General features: G+C 42.9%; 1 protein-coding gene across 13 annotated transcripts in view; it reads right to left on the bottom strand.

Annotated features, from left to right (window-relative positions):
- The window catches only part of GRIP1 (glutamate receptor interacting protein 1), a 546,608-nt gene that overhangs the window by 122,540 nt on the left and 408,799 nt on the right, over positions 1 to 15,269 (bottom strand). For all 13 annotated transcript variants that reach the window (XM_043548244.1, XM_043548269.1, XM_043548251.1 and 10 more), the window contains exons 3-4: positions 3,371 to 3,506; positions 2,242 to 2,387 (exon numbers count right to left, since the gene is read on the bottom strand). In XM_043548244.1, coding sequence (XP_043404179.1) covers positions 2,242 to 2,387; positions 3,371 to 3,506 — 282 coding nt within the window. The remainder of the gene's footprint in view (positions 1 to 2,241; positions 2,388 to 3,370; positions 3,507 to 15,269) is intronic.

Here is a 15,269-nt window from a genome sequence, read left to right as displayed (position 1 = left end):
ATGGAAGGTGTGGACAGGAATAATGGGAGTACCATTCTCTGCAGCACTGACCCTGTCACAAGGATTCTGTGAGTAAATTAATGCTTACTCCATCATTACTACTCCACTGGGGGGTGCCCCCACAGTCTGAAACCACAACTACCCCATCTCCCCCAGTAGTGCAGTTTCAGTATGCTGGGGGGATGACAAGGTCTGCAAAGCATAAGTTGATATACAGAAATATTCCTACTATATTACAAGGCATAGTACATATAATATTCAGTGGATGTCTACAGGGATAGCTAGGATGCTATTATTTAGTCTTGTTACCAGCTACATTTGCACAAAGAGGTCAGAAATTCTGAAAACTTAAATGAATGGTTATGGTTACCACTATAACATAGCATGACAGACACACATTTCAACTGACCAAAGTCGCACATATACCAAAAGTGCCTAAACTAGAAAATAGATTTGGTTAGCTTCCAAAGACAAAAAATGCTAGTAAAATAACCATATGCACTGCTTAATTTATTTAATTCAAATATCCTAATTCGGAACACGAAGTTCAGTTATCCTCAACAACCACTAATCAACAATAAACATTCAAAGCACATTAAGGAAGCTGCCAAAAGTTCATAAAAAAAATATTCCAATAATTAGAGTTAATTACCAGCAGCTAGAACACAATGGGGTTCATTAACCCTTGCCCCTTGAGGCACCATAATGCATCAGGAATGTAGAGAGATCAATGGGATGCTCTGCTTCCAGTATGCTGCAACCCTTTGTTCAGGCAGGAAAGTCCTAGCAAGCTGGTTCTGCAGGTCTTCCTGCCTTTTCTTGCCCAGCATCCGTGAAAACAGACCTTTCCTACCTTATGGGTGATATGAAGGAGCACCTACTTTTCGTAGTCGGCTGTCAGAGCTTCAGCCGCTAGCCTTATGCCAGCCAGCTGCCACTAACAATCCCCCCAATTCCAGTCCCCACCGTTCCAGCTCACCATCACTCCAACTACCACTACCCACCCGATTCCTCCCAACTGCCACTAATTCTCTCTCTCTCTCACACACAGACCTTAAAAAAACTGGGGATGGATGGGCTAAGGAAAGAGGGAAGGAAGATGTTAAGTAGGACTGCATGTACTTTTTTTCATAACACCACCCAAATTAGGTTAAGTCAGCTAGCTTTGGGTGTCAACATGAACTTGAATCTTGGAGTCCATTTTGGACAGCTTGAGGTCTTCCATTCACTCACTCAACCACACAGCTCCCAGCACATCCCCCTGTCTGCTTAAAACAACTCTCCATGCCTGATGTCTTCAGGGGGCAGGTGATCTGCTGGCCAGCTCTCTCCTCCACTCCATTCACCCTTTCCCCCATGACTAAACTCTTTAGGGAGGGACCATCTGGTCCACATCATCCCTCTTGCCTCTTCTGTAGTTTGCCTATTATACCAGTGCAACCTAACATACCTCTGAGCCTCAATCTGAGGTAGAGGTCAGTGAGGTGGCAGAGACACAAAGAACAGCAATGTTTGTACACTGAGAGGCAGGCAGGTCTCCTATCACCCAGAAAACCCTTATCATGAATCTGTTGAGGGTTTGGACTTGAAGAGGACAGGAGGAGGAAAGGAGTGAGTTGGCAGTCCCTGACGATGTTATGGGGTGAGCAGGTCACTCCTCAGTCATGACCCCAGAAGTCACAAAGGTAAGGTATTCAGCAGAGAGGGCTTTGTGGGGCTATATGCATGGAAGGGGACTGCATCTTAAAAGGAGGAAGGCAGGGGCACTGGTAAAACTAATGGGCGCTATTATTTTCTTGAGATATCTTACTGCTAAAACAAAAAGGTGGAGAGGAACTGAAGACAGAGGTACAGGGGCAACAGGAAACAAAAGTGGAGGTTCGAGTTCCTGTTCTCTTCCCCCACCCTACTCCATAGCTCTCTTGCCTCTGAATATATCAGATGTATTTCCCAATACCCTCAGTTAATGGTCATCTCCAAAGTTATGGGGAAATAGTGAATAAGAAGTAGGTACAAACTGTTTACGTTGCCTGTATTTGAAAGCTGACTTTCAACGCGACTTGTGCTCCTCAGCCATTTAGGCAATTTTGAAAATCCACACTACATAATCATTTGATTTGACCATTTCTGCACTCTGCAATAATTGTAGTGGAAACACACATTTTTAAAACCTCTTATTGAAAATGTACGTTCTGTTATTCTGTGTGTAAGATGATTTCAGTTTACGCGTCCATTACTTACAGACTGGAGGGAGCTCATACTCCACTTCTAGAACAACCCTCTCGCCAACATTCTTGAGGAGGCTGATGATTTCGTCATGGCGAAATTTTGTCAGGTTGATTCCATTCACAGATTTGATGTAGTCTCCCACATCCAGCTGGTCACTTCTGCAACAGACACACGTTATCTTCCGTAAACTTGTATGCCATGTTGCCAGATTAGCAGACTTGCTTTCAATTACATTTTTAGTGTTGATAAAAATGAATCTTGCCACACAACTAAATTCAACCAAGCAAAACCCTTCTTGTGCTGATTTTCCAAATAGCAGAGTGACATTTCAAGAATTTAATCTAATATAATACATAAAATATATACAAAGAAGAGAAGTATTAGAGTCTTAAATTTTGATGTAGGAAATCAGGAGTGCATAACCATGCCAGTTACAGTACTCAGCTATACCTGGGATGATTTCTCTTCCTTCATGTGCTCTTTTAACCTCCCTCGCCCTCCCCACACACACACCACCCGCCACCTCTCTCTGCTTGGGCTACTGCCAGAAGTATTTTCTGGACAAGTTGTTGCCTCCACAGCCAACATCACAACTACAGCAGGTAAGCCAGAGCCCATCGGCACATATTCTGCTCAGTTACTTGGAATGATTTGCCTTAAACTGGGTCTCTCCAGCTGCATCTCCCCCCAGTTACAACTTCTTCCGCTTTCTCTGTAGCCAGTGAACTATGGTGTTTTTTTAAAAAAAATCTTCAATAAACAGGTCATCAACAGTCATTTGAAACTATGATACCACCTTATCTGAGCTTTTCAACTATATTTTTTCCTTAACATTATATATAGTGTGTTTTTGTAGGTTTTATTCGAGGACAACAATTCATTAAATTTAAACCATTTATAAGAAATTAAATTATTCTTGAAATGATGCATCATCAGTATTTCTGGCTTTTTATCAGAGCAGCCTTGAGGGACGCAACGGTTCAACTACTATTGAAATGTTTCTTATATCGCTTTTCTGCTCTGATGTGCTGCCTTACAGATGCTGGTAGTCACTTATTTATTAGTGACCTTTTTGATGCGGTATGTATTTTTTGAAGCAATCACATCTTATAATGTATTTTGTGGCTTGAGATGTGGTTACCTAGCAGCGATTCCTCCTTGACGAAGGTTAGATACTCTTGGTTTCCCATCCTTGTCAATTCCACCCGATACCGTAAGCCCTAGGGTGGTGCCTTCTTTTTTCATTAATTCAACTATTGTTGAGCCCTTGAATTCCTCTGTTGAAAGAAAATTATTGGCATTATTAAAATTTAAATAGTATCACAGATGTTGCTTTTTTTTCTTTAAACTATTTCATCTACCTCCCAAGGAAGTAATTTTGTATTTTAATAGGGAAAAATGTGTATATCTGCCTGCTTTTTATATTACAATTCACAGGCTTGGGCCACAGGGCTCTATGTATAGATAAATCTGATGTAGATATTCCATAACAGGTTATTAAAAAATGCACCAATAGGCTAGTATACTCCAGACTGCCGATAAATACAAAGTGTGGCAAGGCTTTATATAAAAGGTAATTTTTCTGTATTCTATTTCACTTTCTCAAATTGCTTTCTTTTCTTTGATTTCTCTTTCTAAAACCAAGGTTTAAATTATACACTTTTGTTGGATAACAAATTGCTGGGATAAAATAAATAGTGAGCAAATGATGTAACTGAGTTTTGGATCCAGACTAATTTTGAGGCCATTACTATATGTCAATGCTAATCAGAATAATCAGGCATAATAAGATTTCAGAAAGAAATAAAATGTATCAGGTCCAATCAGTTCTCTCTAAGGTAAACAGAGTTCCACTTTCATCTACGGATGAAAGGTGTTTGTTAAATGCTATTCTAACTGTTATTAATGTAAGATCCAGTTCTGTCAGCTTTATATTGAGTATCACCTTTCTCTACAAATAGTCTGACTGATATTAACGGGACACTTGCAGTCAAGTGCTACTCCTATGAGTAAGGGTGGTAGAATCTGGCTCATAAGTGTCCAATAATGCCATACAGAATGCCTTGTGTTCTAAGCCTGATTTTGAAAGGTAGCCTCAAATATAATTATTTGGGCACAATTTTGCACCCACAATTGCCAATGCAAAATCAGAGGTTGAATGGGGTCCCATTTACAGGCAGGGCCTCAAGATACGCAGACTTAACTAATTAGCCTCTCACAGTTTGTATGGTAACTTCCAACTTGTCTGTATGTATATATATATATCTTACTATATGTTCCATTCTATGCATCCGATGAAGTGGGCTGTAGCCCACGAAAGCTTGTGCTCTAATAAATTAGTTAGTCTCTAAGGTGCCACAAGTACTCCTATTCTTTTTGTGGATACAGACTAACACAGCTACTACTCTGAGACTTATAAATGTGTGTTTTAAAAGTAGTGGGGTGTATCTACAACAAAGTGTATCATAATAGTCAGTGAGACTCCTCAAAATGCACTGAAAAACGTATCTCCGTAAATCAATACATTCTAGCCCAAGGAAACACCATGGAACAAAATATTGCTGTGCTTTTTTTCCCCTTTATAAAAATATGAGAGTGAATATAGTGCCCATGAAAGTAAGTTAATGGTGGTACTAGCCTGAGCCAAGCATACTGTGCATTTGTCTGGATAGGATGTAAGATTCTTTATAGAGCAGTACCGATGCAATATCGTTGACCTGTAAACACCCCTGCTATTCCAGTCCTAAGAGAGAGGAGGAGACTGGCAATTGTGGCCAATTGTGCGGTTGTTTATAAGGATGTGCACAAATGAGGACAAGGAAAGGTCTGCTAGCCTTATTTTAATTTGCAACTAATATGGGAACTGAAATTAGAAAAGAAAGTTCTATTATTTGTCAAACTTCAGAGTGGAATAAATGACATGAGTTTAGAAAATTCAATGAATCGTAGCCTAAGGCTGAACATACTTATAGTTCTATTTTCCATAATCAGCTATAATAGAGACCTCAGTGGGTTAGGTAGCTTAGTGGTTTGTGCCCTTAGTACCAACTCCCCCCCCCGGGCAGGTCTTGTAGTCCAGGACCTCTTTTAATCAGAAGTGCAGTGAGGTGGGCAGCGGTAGGGGAGCCCAGGCCTGCTCACTCCACCAAGCTGTGACCCAGGGCCAAAGGAGGGTCAGCAGTGTCTGGTCCCCACAGGTACCCTCCAAGTTACCCTCCCTAGGCCTCTTCCTACTGTCTGCTGTTCTTCCCCAGCTTCCAGTTCAACATGATGTGAAAAGAAAAAGCTGCTGAGACACAGAACAGGATGTTCCTCTCCTTTGAATTCTTGAGATAGCACAACTTTGAGTCTGACATTGGATGCATCTGTTTGGAGAATAAAGGGTTTTGAGAAGTCTGGGTGGAATAGTACTAGCTCCCGGGTCAACTGGTCTTGTAGTGTACTAAATGCCTCGCCACAGCTTTTGGTCCAGTGGCCCCTTTTAGTGAGCTATCCTTCACCAGGTCTGTCAAAGGGGCAGCAATGGTCGTGAAGTTTGGGATGTACTATCACTAGTACCCCACTAATCCCCCCAAATGCTGGACTTGCTTTTTTGTGGAAGGGATGGGGCAGCCCTTTAGAGCTTGGTCTTTGTCCACCAGGGTTTGTAGCTGCCCTCCTCCCATCACAATATACCCTGGGTAGGTGACTTCTTGGGTCGCCAGCCAACACTTGGTTGTGTTTGCCATCAAACCTGCCTTCTTGAGAGCTCGTAACACCGCACCAATGTGCTTCATATGCTCAGCCCAGCTCTCATTGTACATGACAATATCGTCGATGCAGATGGCCACAGTACATGACCCATGTGGCCACAGTACTCTGTCCATCAGCCACTGGAAAGGAGACAGTGACCCCATGAAGTCTACAGGGCATGGTTTCGCAGAGAAGGTCTTTTTTTCTTCTTTAGACTTAGGTGTCAAGGGGATTTGCTAAGATGAACAATGACAGCTCCCATTCCTGACTGGATAGGAAGGTCTTGGAGTATCTGGTGGCATAGTCCAAGATTACCAGTAAGTATTTGTGCCCTGCTGCAGACTTCTCTATAGGCCAGGATCACGTCTATGCCTGTTCTCTTGATGAGTACTTCCACAATGGATTGTGGTACCAGGAGGGCTTTTGGGACCTTTTTCTGGCCTGTCCACTGACTTTATGGACATGAAGCATAATAGTCTCATACCTCTTCAAGGATGCCTGGCCAGCAGAACCTCATGGTTACACTGTCAAGAGTCTTCTTCCTCTCCAAGTGACCTCCACCTGGGGCTGTTTGGGCCAACTGCAGCACCCCCTTCCAGAATTTCTTATTTTTCCTGTCTTAGGATCCTTCATTGCCTGGTATGCCATCTCCCCTATCAGTTAAAAATGAGGCCACTGTTTTAACTGCTGTGTGTTCAGTGCTTTGCCACCTGCATGGGTGAGTTGCTCATAAACAGTGCTCAGGGTTGGGTAATTTCTTCTTTCTTCCACAAAGTCCCCTTCATTGGACAGCAGGTCTAGGTTGAAAGGTGGTGGAGAATGCTTATGGCCCAAGCTGGGTTCAGGCAATGGGTCCTTTATCCATGAAGATGGTCCTCCTCGAGGGTGTTGGTCCTCCAAGCCCCAACCTTCTTGTGGCCCCCTCTTGGCCACCGTGGCTTCCCCTGCCTTCCTTGGTCTTCCAGCTCCAGCTCTGCCTTTTTTACAGGGGCGTCTGACCACCCTTTGACCACTTCTTCAAAGAACTTCCAGTTGTGCCCAAGTATGACCAGGTAGGCCAGGTCTTTTGCCAATCCAACCTGCATCATTTCAGTATGTTCTTGCATGGCCAGTTGTACTTCTCTTTGGATAGAATTGTACATCTCCATGGATACACAGGAAATAGATTATGTCCCCAGTTGTACCTCCTGTCCTCAGCAGCCTCTCCCAGACCAAAGTCTGACTACGGACTGAGTTTATCATACCATATACTGCTATGCCATTCATTTGTACTGGGACGAAGATCTTCCCAGGACCCCTCTTCCAAGCCCTGTTATCAGCTGTCCAGGTCTGCCCATAATCACAGTCCATGAATAAGAAGCCCATTCTGCAATGTCCTTACTGAACACATACAAAACAGCTCCTGGAGGGAGGAATTGGTCTCTCTGTTGATTCTCTCAAGGGGAAAAACTCCTTTGGATAAGGTCGTTGAGCCAGGCCAACCACAGCCCTCTTCGTCAGTGGAGGGTGGACTTCCAGGCTCTTCTCTTGGCCTTTGTGCCCTCCTCCACTAGGGTTGGGTATCCAAGCCTCCCTAATTAAGTTTGTCGGAGTTCGGGCATTGGTGCTCTGTGGGGACTGGGGCTTCATAGGACTGACTTTTGGAGTTTCTGCCTCTAGCCCGAGGGACATTAGGTAGATCTCTGCCAATGACACTTGCCTCGACCAAAGTTTCTGACCAATGTCTTACCACCCACTTTCACACCCCCTCTGGAAGGATTTAAGTGAATTGTTCTACAATGATCTTTTCTGTCACCTGGTCTGCTGTACACATCTCTGGCTGGAGCCAACACCAGCAGTGTTTCTTCAGAGTCTGGGCGAGGGAAAATTACTCAAGGTGGAACTGCTGTCGGTAGGTTTCTAGTGAGATGCTGGAGGCATCTAGGATGGCTGCTTTGACATTAGAGTAGTCCTGAGCAGTTGTCGCATCAAGATCTGATACACCTCTTGGGACAGTGTGGTCAAGTAGGGGGCCAACAGAGCACCCTAGCTCTCCTTGGTCTATGACAGCCATGCTCTCCAACATGACCAGGAATGCCTCAGGGTCATCTGTGGGCCCCATTTTGGTTAGCTTCACCGGAATGCCTGGGCTTTCATCAGCGTTCCTCCAACCAATGGTTAGACTCAAGGCTGCCTCGGGTGATTGTAGGAGCATCGCCACCTGCTGGACTAGTTGCTGCTGTTCCTGCTGCTGTGCCATCTGCTGCTGTTGCTGGGTAGCGAGCTGCTAGAGCAGTTGGCTCTGCTGTTGCAGGTTTTCGAGAACCCATTTTAGCAGTTTCTCTACATCCATCCCTGTCTTTTTCCCCCCACCTCCTTTCTGGTCTACTATCAGGCCTGGGACACTATGATGCCCACACTCTCCACCAAATGTAATAGAGTCCTTGGGGGGTTTAGGTGGCCTAGCACTTAGCGCAATTAGTGCACCCCCCTCCGAGAAAGCAAGTCTTGCAGTCCAGGCCCTCTTTTAATCAGAGGTGCAATGAGGTGCGCAATGGTAGGGGAACCCAAATCCGCCCTTCCACTGAGCTCTGACCCAGGGCCCTAGGAGGGTCGGTAGTATCTACCCTTGACGGTGCCCTCCAGGTTACCCTTCCTACCATCTGCTGGTCTTCTCCAGCTTCCAGTCCACTATAAGGTGAAAAGAAAAAAAAAAGGCAACCAAACCGTCAGCTCCAACTGGGCTCACCATACAGTTTTAGTCCCTGAGAGAGGCTTCTCTGGTGCTCTTGTCAGGAGCATTCAGGGGAGGTCTGTCCTCCACCCCAGGCTCCCGCTTCTGATCTGGGTTGCTCCCTTTTCAACCCTTTCTCCAATTGGACCATGCTCTATGGGGCTGGATGGGTGGGACTAGCTGGATACAGTACTTTCCTTTAAACCCTTCCAGTCCAGTGTGGGGTTTGTATACCCTATTACACCATCTAAAAGGTATTAAGCAAGCTGGTAATATATCATCAAAACAGATCTGTGATATGAACCAAAACAATTATTTTAAGGTCAAAAGTTAAGAAAGAAAATATGACAAAGTTTGTAAATGCCAATGTTTCAGCTTTTCAAATACGTTTTAGAAGTTTTCCAAAGCCACCAATAATATTAATAAAATAATAATAATAATGCAATAGCACCTGCAGGCCCCAGTAAGGGATTGGGTGCTGTTACGGTAGACTTAGTACACACATACAATAAAAAGAAAGTCTCTGCCCCAAAGAGGTTACAGTATAAGGGTGCTGAGCATGCAAAGACATATATATATGTTTTACAAACTGTGAGTAGTCTACATGAGCTTACAGTCTAAGTAAGGTGAATAAGTTATCCTTGGGTAAGTAAGTTATCCTTACCAGGTAAGAGTCAGCACGGGTGTGGATTTAACCAATATTTTTATATGTGCCATGCTACCAAAGACAAAAAGTGTCCTTTACATTTCCTGATTTTTACTCAGCACAGTACTTAGGGAACAAATATATAATATTTACTATAACAACTGAGCTCTGAAAACAATGTTATTTAAAAAAACCCAAACTCTTGAATTGAATGCTTCTCTCAGTTACACTGCTGCAATCCCATAATTGAATGAGTCTGCTTTTCATTAGAATCTTATTGGTGTTCTGAGGCCAAAATCTGTCCTGCACACCACAGAACTGTAAGTAACCACCATCCTGGGACAAGAAAATTTCAATGATAACAGAACAGGTGCTCAAATACAATGGTCATGAGTACCAGTATAAGAAGATAGATGGAGTTTTCTGGCAGTCTCAGGAGAGACAAATATAGAAAAGTTATGGATAGGATTTGAAAACTTTATTCATGTATGGTGAATAGGGGTCTTTTTCTGAATGAGTACCATTAATTTCTGCAAAATCCAAGCTTTCATTTAAAAAATTTCAAATCCTTCTGGCTGTGAAGAAATCCTTGAAATATGAATCAAACATCAACCAATACAGAGCTGTCTTTTTGAGTCTGCAGACAGACAGCTCCAGAGCCTCTCCTGATGACCACAGCTTGTCAAGCTGCAGCAGAATGAAAACTAACAAGTCACGTTACAGTAAAAGAATGAGAGATGACTAAGGCCTAGTCTACCCTAAAAATTTCTGCCAGTATAACTATACTGGCAAAAGCCTCCTAGTGTAGATGTAGCTTAGATCAGCAAAACAGTGCTTTTGCCTGCATAATTTACCCTGCAAAATAAGTTATACCAGCAAAAGCACTTTTATGTTGGTATAACTGTGTCTATGCTAGGGTTTTTGTCAGCAGAGAAATCGTGTCATTTAAAAAAAAAAAATCATACTCCCTAACTGACATTGCTTTACTGGACAAAGTTTCTCATGTGGATCTGACCTAAGTCACATGTAGTACCTAAGGAGCTGAAAGACAATATTTTACAATAAAATATAATACACAGAAAACAGAACCCAAGTGTTTTATTCATTTAAAACACCAGGGACATAACTCTGGGACATGGCAGCACAGATTTTTTTTCCCCACTCAGCTAAAAGGCTTAGTCCAGCGGTCTCAAACTCAATTTACCTTAGGGCCAGTGCTAGTCCTCAAATCCTCCCAGCGGGCCAATAATGTCACTGACGATCGTGTTCACACCATCTCCCAGCCCGTTTCCCACCCTTTTCCCTCGCTCCCTTGGCCTCATGCTGCCCCGGCTGACTCTGGCTGGCGACCAGTGACGCTGCCTCCATTGCTGACTCTGCCCAGTGACTAGTGATGGTATCTCTGTCCCTCTCCCCCAGCCAATGGGAGCTGCAGGGGGCGGCGCTTGCAGCAGCCAGCCAGCAGCGTGGCTGCATGGTTCTCTCTTCCGCGACTCCGCCAGCCACAGCAGGGATAGGGAACTGCTTGCAGTGCGTGGAGCTGCCCAAGCTGAATGACACGTTGCCAAGTGCAACCCCTGGGAGAGTCCCAGGAGCAGCAGGATGGAGCAATGTTCGGGGAAGGGGCACGTGAATCTCTCCTGCCCGCTCCCCTCCTACCCCTTCACTTGGCTGGCAGCCACAAAGGCCAGATGAAAGAACTTTTTAAAAAGTTTCCGTGGGCTGCAGTGGGGAGGTTGTCGGGCTGCAGATGGCCCGCAGGCCAGGACTTTGGGACCCCTGTCTTAGTCCTTGGATTAATAGGTGTCAGGTACATTTCTGCAAGTCTTAGGTACGCAGACTGATACCTTTGAAGCCACCTCTCCAGGTCAGGAATATGACATACTTAGTTGGTGGAGCAGCGTGGCAAAGATAGTGAAGTTATTTGTGCTTTCCCATTCTGTGGACAGAGGGCCTCTGTCTCCAGGGCTGTCAATTTGGCATCTTTCATAAATTCACTCCCAACATAAATACATAAAAAAATCAAGAAATGAAAAAAAAAATCCCACATGTGCGCCAGGGGAGTCCAACTGAATTTAGCTAGTAGAAAGAGAACATGTCTACATTTTTAACAAAAGTCACAGGTGTATCATTTAACCTGGGAAACAAAAATATATTTGGCAGACTGTTGGAAACACTGCATAGTAAAATTTGCACTGTTATTTTTATGGAAGTCCTTTCAAATGAAGGAAAGAAACATTAAGTACATGACAGGGTCATCCAGCCCTACTGGAATAAGTCCATTAGTAGATTTCAGAAGTGAAACAGTTAACAATGGTGACATGTAAGGTTCTCCCTACTCTACAAAAATAACTGTTTAAACATGATCGTGAAACATGAGTGTAGCTCAATCCTTGTTAGTTTGTTTGGTTAAAAACCACACACAGAGATTAGGGAACTGTGTTTTAGCTTTGATATTGACCAAAGTTAAAATATAATTCCCTAACATATTCATAACATTTCTTTCCTGTCCACACAAAAGCCTCGTCTACAGTGAGGTTTTTGTCAAATTCTTCCAATAGTGTCCAAGCAGCAATGCCGCTTCACCAATGCTAGCAACAGTGGGAGTTCTAACCAACTGCTAATCTGTGAGGTTTTTAAATTACTGTCTTGTCTGGGCCTAGCTGTTACACAAGACCATTTCATACCAACTGGCAGAGGGCACAGGGGGTTCATAGAGCTATACAGGAATCCGATGGGTCAGATATATACATAATACTACATACTAATGTGCGAAGTATGGGAAATAAGCAGGAAGAACTCGAAATGCTAGTAGATAAACACAACTATGACACAGTTGGCATCACAGAGACTTGGTGGGATAATACGCATGACTAGAATATTGGTATAGAAGGGTACAGCTTGCTCAGGAAGGGCAGGCAGGGAAAAAAGGGAGGAGGTGTTGCCTTATAGATTAAAAGTATATACACTTGGACTGAGGTTGAGATGGAAATCGGAGACAGACTTGTTGAAAGTCTCTGGGTAAGGACAAAAGGGGTAAAAAACAAGGGTGATGTCATGGTAGGGGTCTACTACAGACCACCTAACCAGGAAGAAGAGGTGGATGAGGCTTTTTTTAAACATCCAGCAAAATCACCCAAAGCACAGGACTTGGTGGTGATGGGGGATTTCAACTACCCAAACATCTGTTGGGAAAATAACACAGCAGGGCACAAATTATCCAACAAATTCTTGGAATGTATTAGAGACAATTTTTTATTTCAGAAGGTGGAGAAAGCTACTAGGGGAGAGGCTGTTCAAGATTTGATTTTGACAGATAGAGAGGAACTGGTTGATAATTTGAAAGTGGAAGGCAGCTTGGATGAAAGTGATCCTGAAATGGTAGAGTTCGTGATTCTAAAGAATGGTAGGAGGGAGAACAGCAAAATAAAGTCACTGGATTTCAAGAAGGCAGACTTTAGCAAACTCCGGGAGTTGGTAAATAAAATCCAACAAAGCAAGTCTAAGGGGAAAAACAATTGAAGACAGTTGGCAGTTTTTCAAGAGATATTATTAAGGGCACAAGATCAAACTATCTCACTGCGAAGGAAAGATAGGAAGTATGGCAAGAGACCACCCTGACTTAACCAGAAGATCTTCAATGATCAAAAAATAAAAAAGAGAGTCCAACAAAAAGTAGAAACTAGGTCAAATTAGAAAGGATGAATATAAACAAACAACACAAGTATGTAGGTACAAAATCAGAAAGGCCAAGGCACAAAAAAAGATCAAACTAGCTAGAGACATAAAGGGTAACAAGAAAACATACAAATACTTTACAAGCAACAGGAAGACCAAGGACAGGGTAGGCCCATTACTCAATGAGGGGGGAAAAACAATAACAGAAAATGCGGAAATAGGGTGCTTAATGACTTCTTTGTTTCAGTTTTCACCAAGAAGGTTGGTGGTGATTGGACGTCCAACATAGTAAATGCCAGAGAAAATGAGGTAGGATCAGAGAGTAAAATAGGGAAAGAACAAGCTAAAATTACTTAGACAAGTTAGATATCTTCAAGTCACCAGGGCCTGATGAAGTGCATCCTATAACACTCAAGGAGCTGACTGAGGAGGAGGATTATCTCTGAAAAGTCATGGAAGACGGGAGAGATTTCAGAAGACTGGAAAAGGGCAAATATAGTGCCAATCTATAAAAATGAAAATAAGGACAACTCGGGAAATTACAGACCAGTCAGCTTAACTTCTGTACCCAGAAAGATAATGGAGCAAATAATTAAGCAATCAATTTGCAAACATCTAGATGATAATAAGGTGATAAGTAACAGTCAGCATGGATTTGTCAAGAACAAATTGTGTGAAACCAACCTGATAGCTTTCTTTGACAGGATAACACGCCTTGTGGATAGGGAGAAGTGGTAGACGTGATATATCTTGACTTTAGTAAAGCTTTTGATACTGTCTCATAAACCTTCTCATAAAGAAACTAGGGAAATGCAACCTAGATGGAGCTTCTATAAGGTAGGTGCATAACTGGTTGGAAAACCATTCCTGGACAGTTGTTACGAGTGGTTCACGGTCATGCTGGAAGGGAATAATGAGTGGGGTCCCGCAGGGATCAGTTCTGGGTCCAGTTCTGTTCAATATCTTCATCAATGATTTAGATAAATGGCATAGAGAGTACACTTATAAAGTTTGCAGACGATACCAAGCTGGGAGGGGTTGCAAGTACTTTGGAGGATAGGATTAACATTCAAAATGATCTGGACAAACTGGAGAAATGGTCTGAGGTAAATAGGATCAAATTCAATAAGGACAAATGCAAAGTACTCCACTTAGGAAGGAACAATCAGTGGCACACATAAAAAATAGGAAATAACTGCCTAGGAAGGAGTACTGTGGAAACGGATCTGGGGATCAAAGTGGACCACAAGCTAAATATGAGTCAGCAGTACATTACTGTTGCAAAAAAAAGTGAACATTATTCTGGGATGTATTAGCAGGAGTGTTGTAAACAAGACACAAGAAGTAATTCCACTCTACTCTGTGCTGATTAAGCCTCAATTGAAGTATTGTGTCCAGTTCTGGGCACCACATTTCAGGAAAGGTGTGGACAAATTGGAGAAAGTCCAGAGAAGAGCAACAAAAATGATTAAAGATCTAGCAACTGTCCCATGAGGGAAGATTGAAAAAATTGGGTTTGTTTAGTCTGGAGAAGAGAAGACTGAGAGGGGACATGATAATGGTTTTCAAGTACATAAAAGGTTGTTACAAGGAGGAGGGAGAAGAATTGTTCTTCTTAACCTCTGAGGATGGGACAAGAAGCAATGGGCTTAAATTGCAGCACAGGAGGTTTAGGTTGGACATTAGGAAAAAATTCCTGTCAGGGTGGTTAAGCACTGGAATAAATTGCCTTGGGAGGTTGGAGATTTATAAGAGCAGGTTAGACAAACATCTGTCAGGGATGGTCTAGGTAATACTTGTCCAGTCTCCTGCACTCATGGCAGGACTAAGATGACCTCTTGAGGTCCCTTCCAATCCTAAGATTCTATAATAGTCCACCAATAGTGGTATGTAAGGTCACTACTGAAAGCCAGTTGCCCAATGGACATTATAATCATTGCGAAATGTATTTTTGGACAATATTTAACGAGTTATACATCTCTCCTGAAAATCAGGCTCTTACAGTCTTGGATTTAAGGCAGGTCACCAGGAGGTGACATTCCAAAGAGATGTTCCTTTCAGGCAGTAGGTAACTGATACCTATTTCCCTGTCTGGCCACTTATGTACTGTGTGCCTATTTGCATACTGAGCGAGGTGTGAATTGAGAGACTCGACATTTACAAGAGAGGAAATCTACAGGAAGAAACAAGCAGCAATGGGTTGTTCTGGTTATGAATAAAGACAGGATTGATATGGTATATCTTGGAGTGCAAAGAATCCTTTACCTAGAA

The sequence above is a fragment of the Chelonia mydas genome, chromosome 1 (assembly GCF_015237465.2).
Source record: "Chelonia mydas isolate rCheMyd1 chromosome 1, rCheMyd1.pri.v2, whole genome shotgun sequence".
NCBI classification, from domain to species: domain Eukaryota; kingdom Metazoa; phylum Chordata; order Testudines; family Cheloniidae; genus Chelonia; species Chelonia mydas.
Note: the sequence above shows the minus strand (reverse complement) of the source record. Positions and strands in the feature narration are given on the sequence as shown.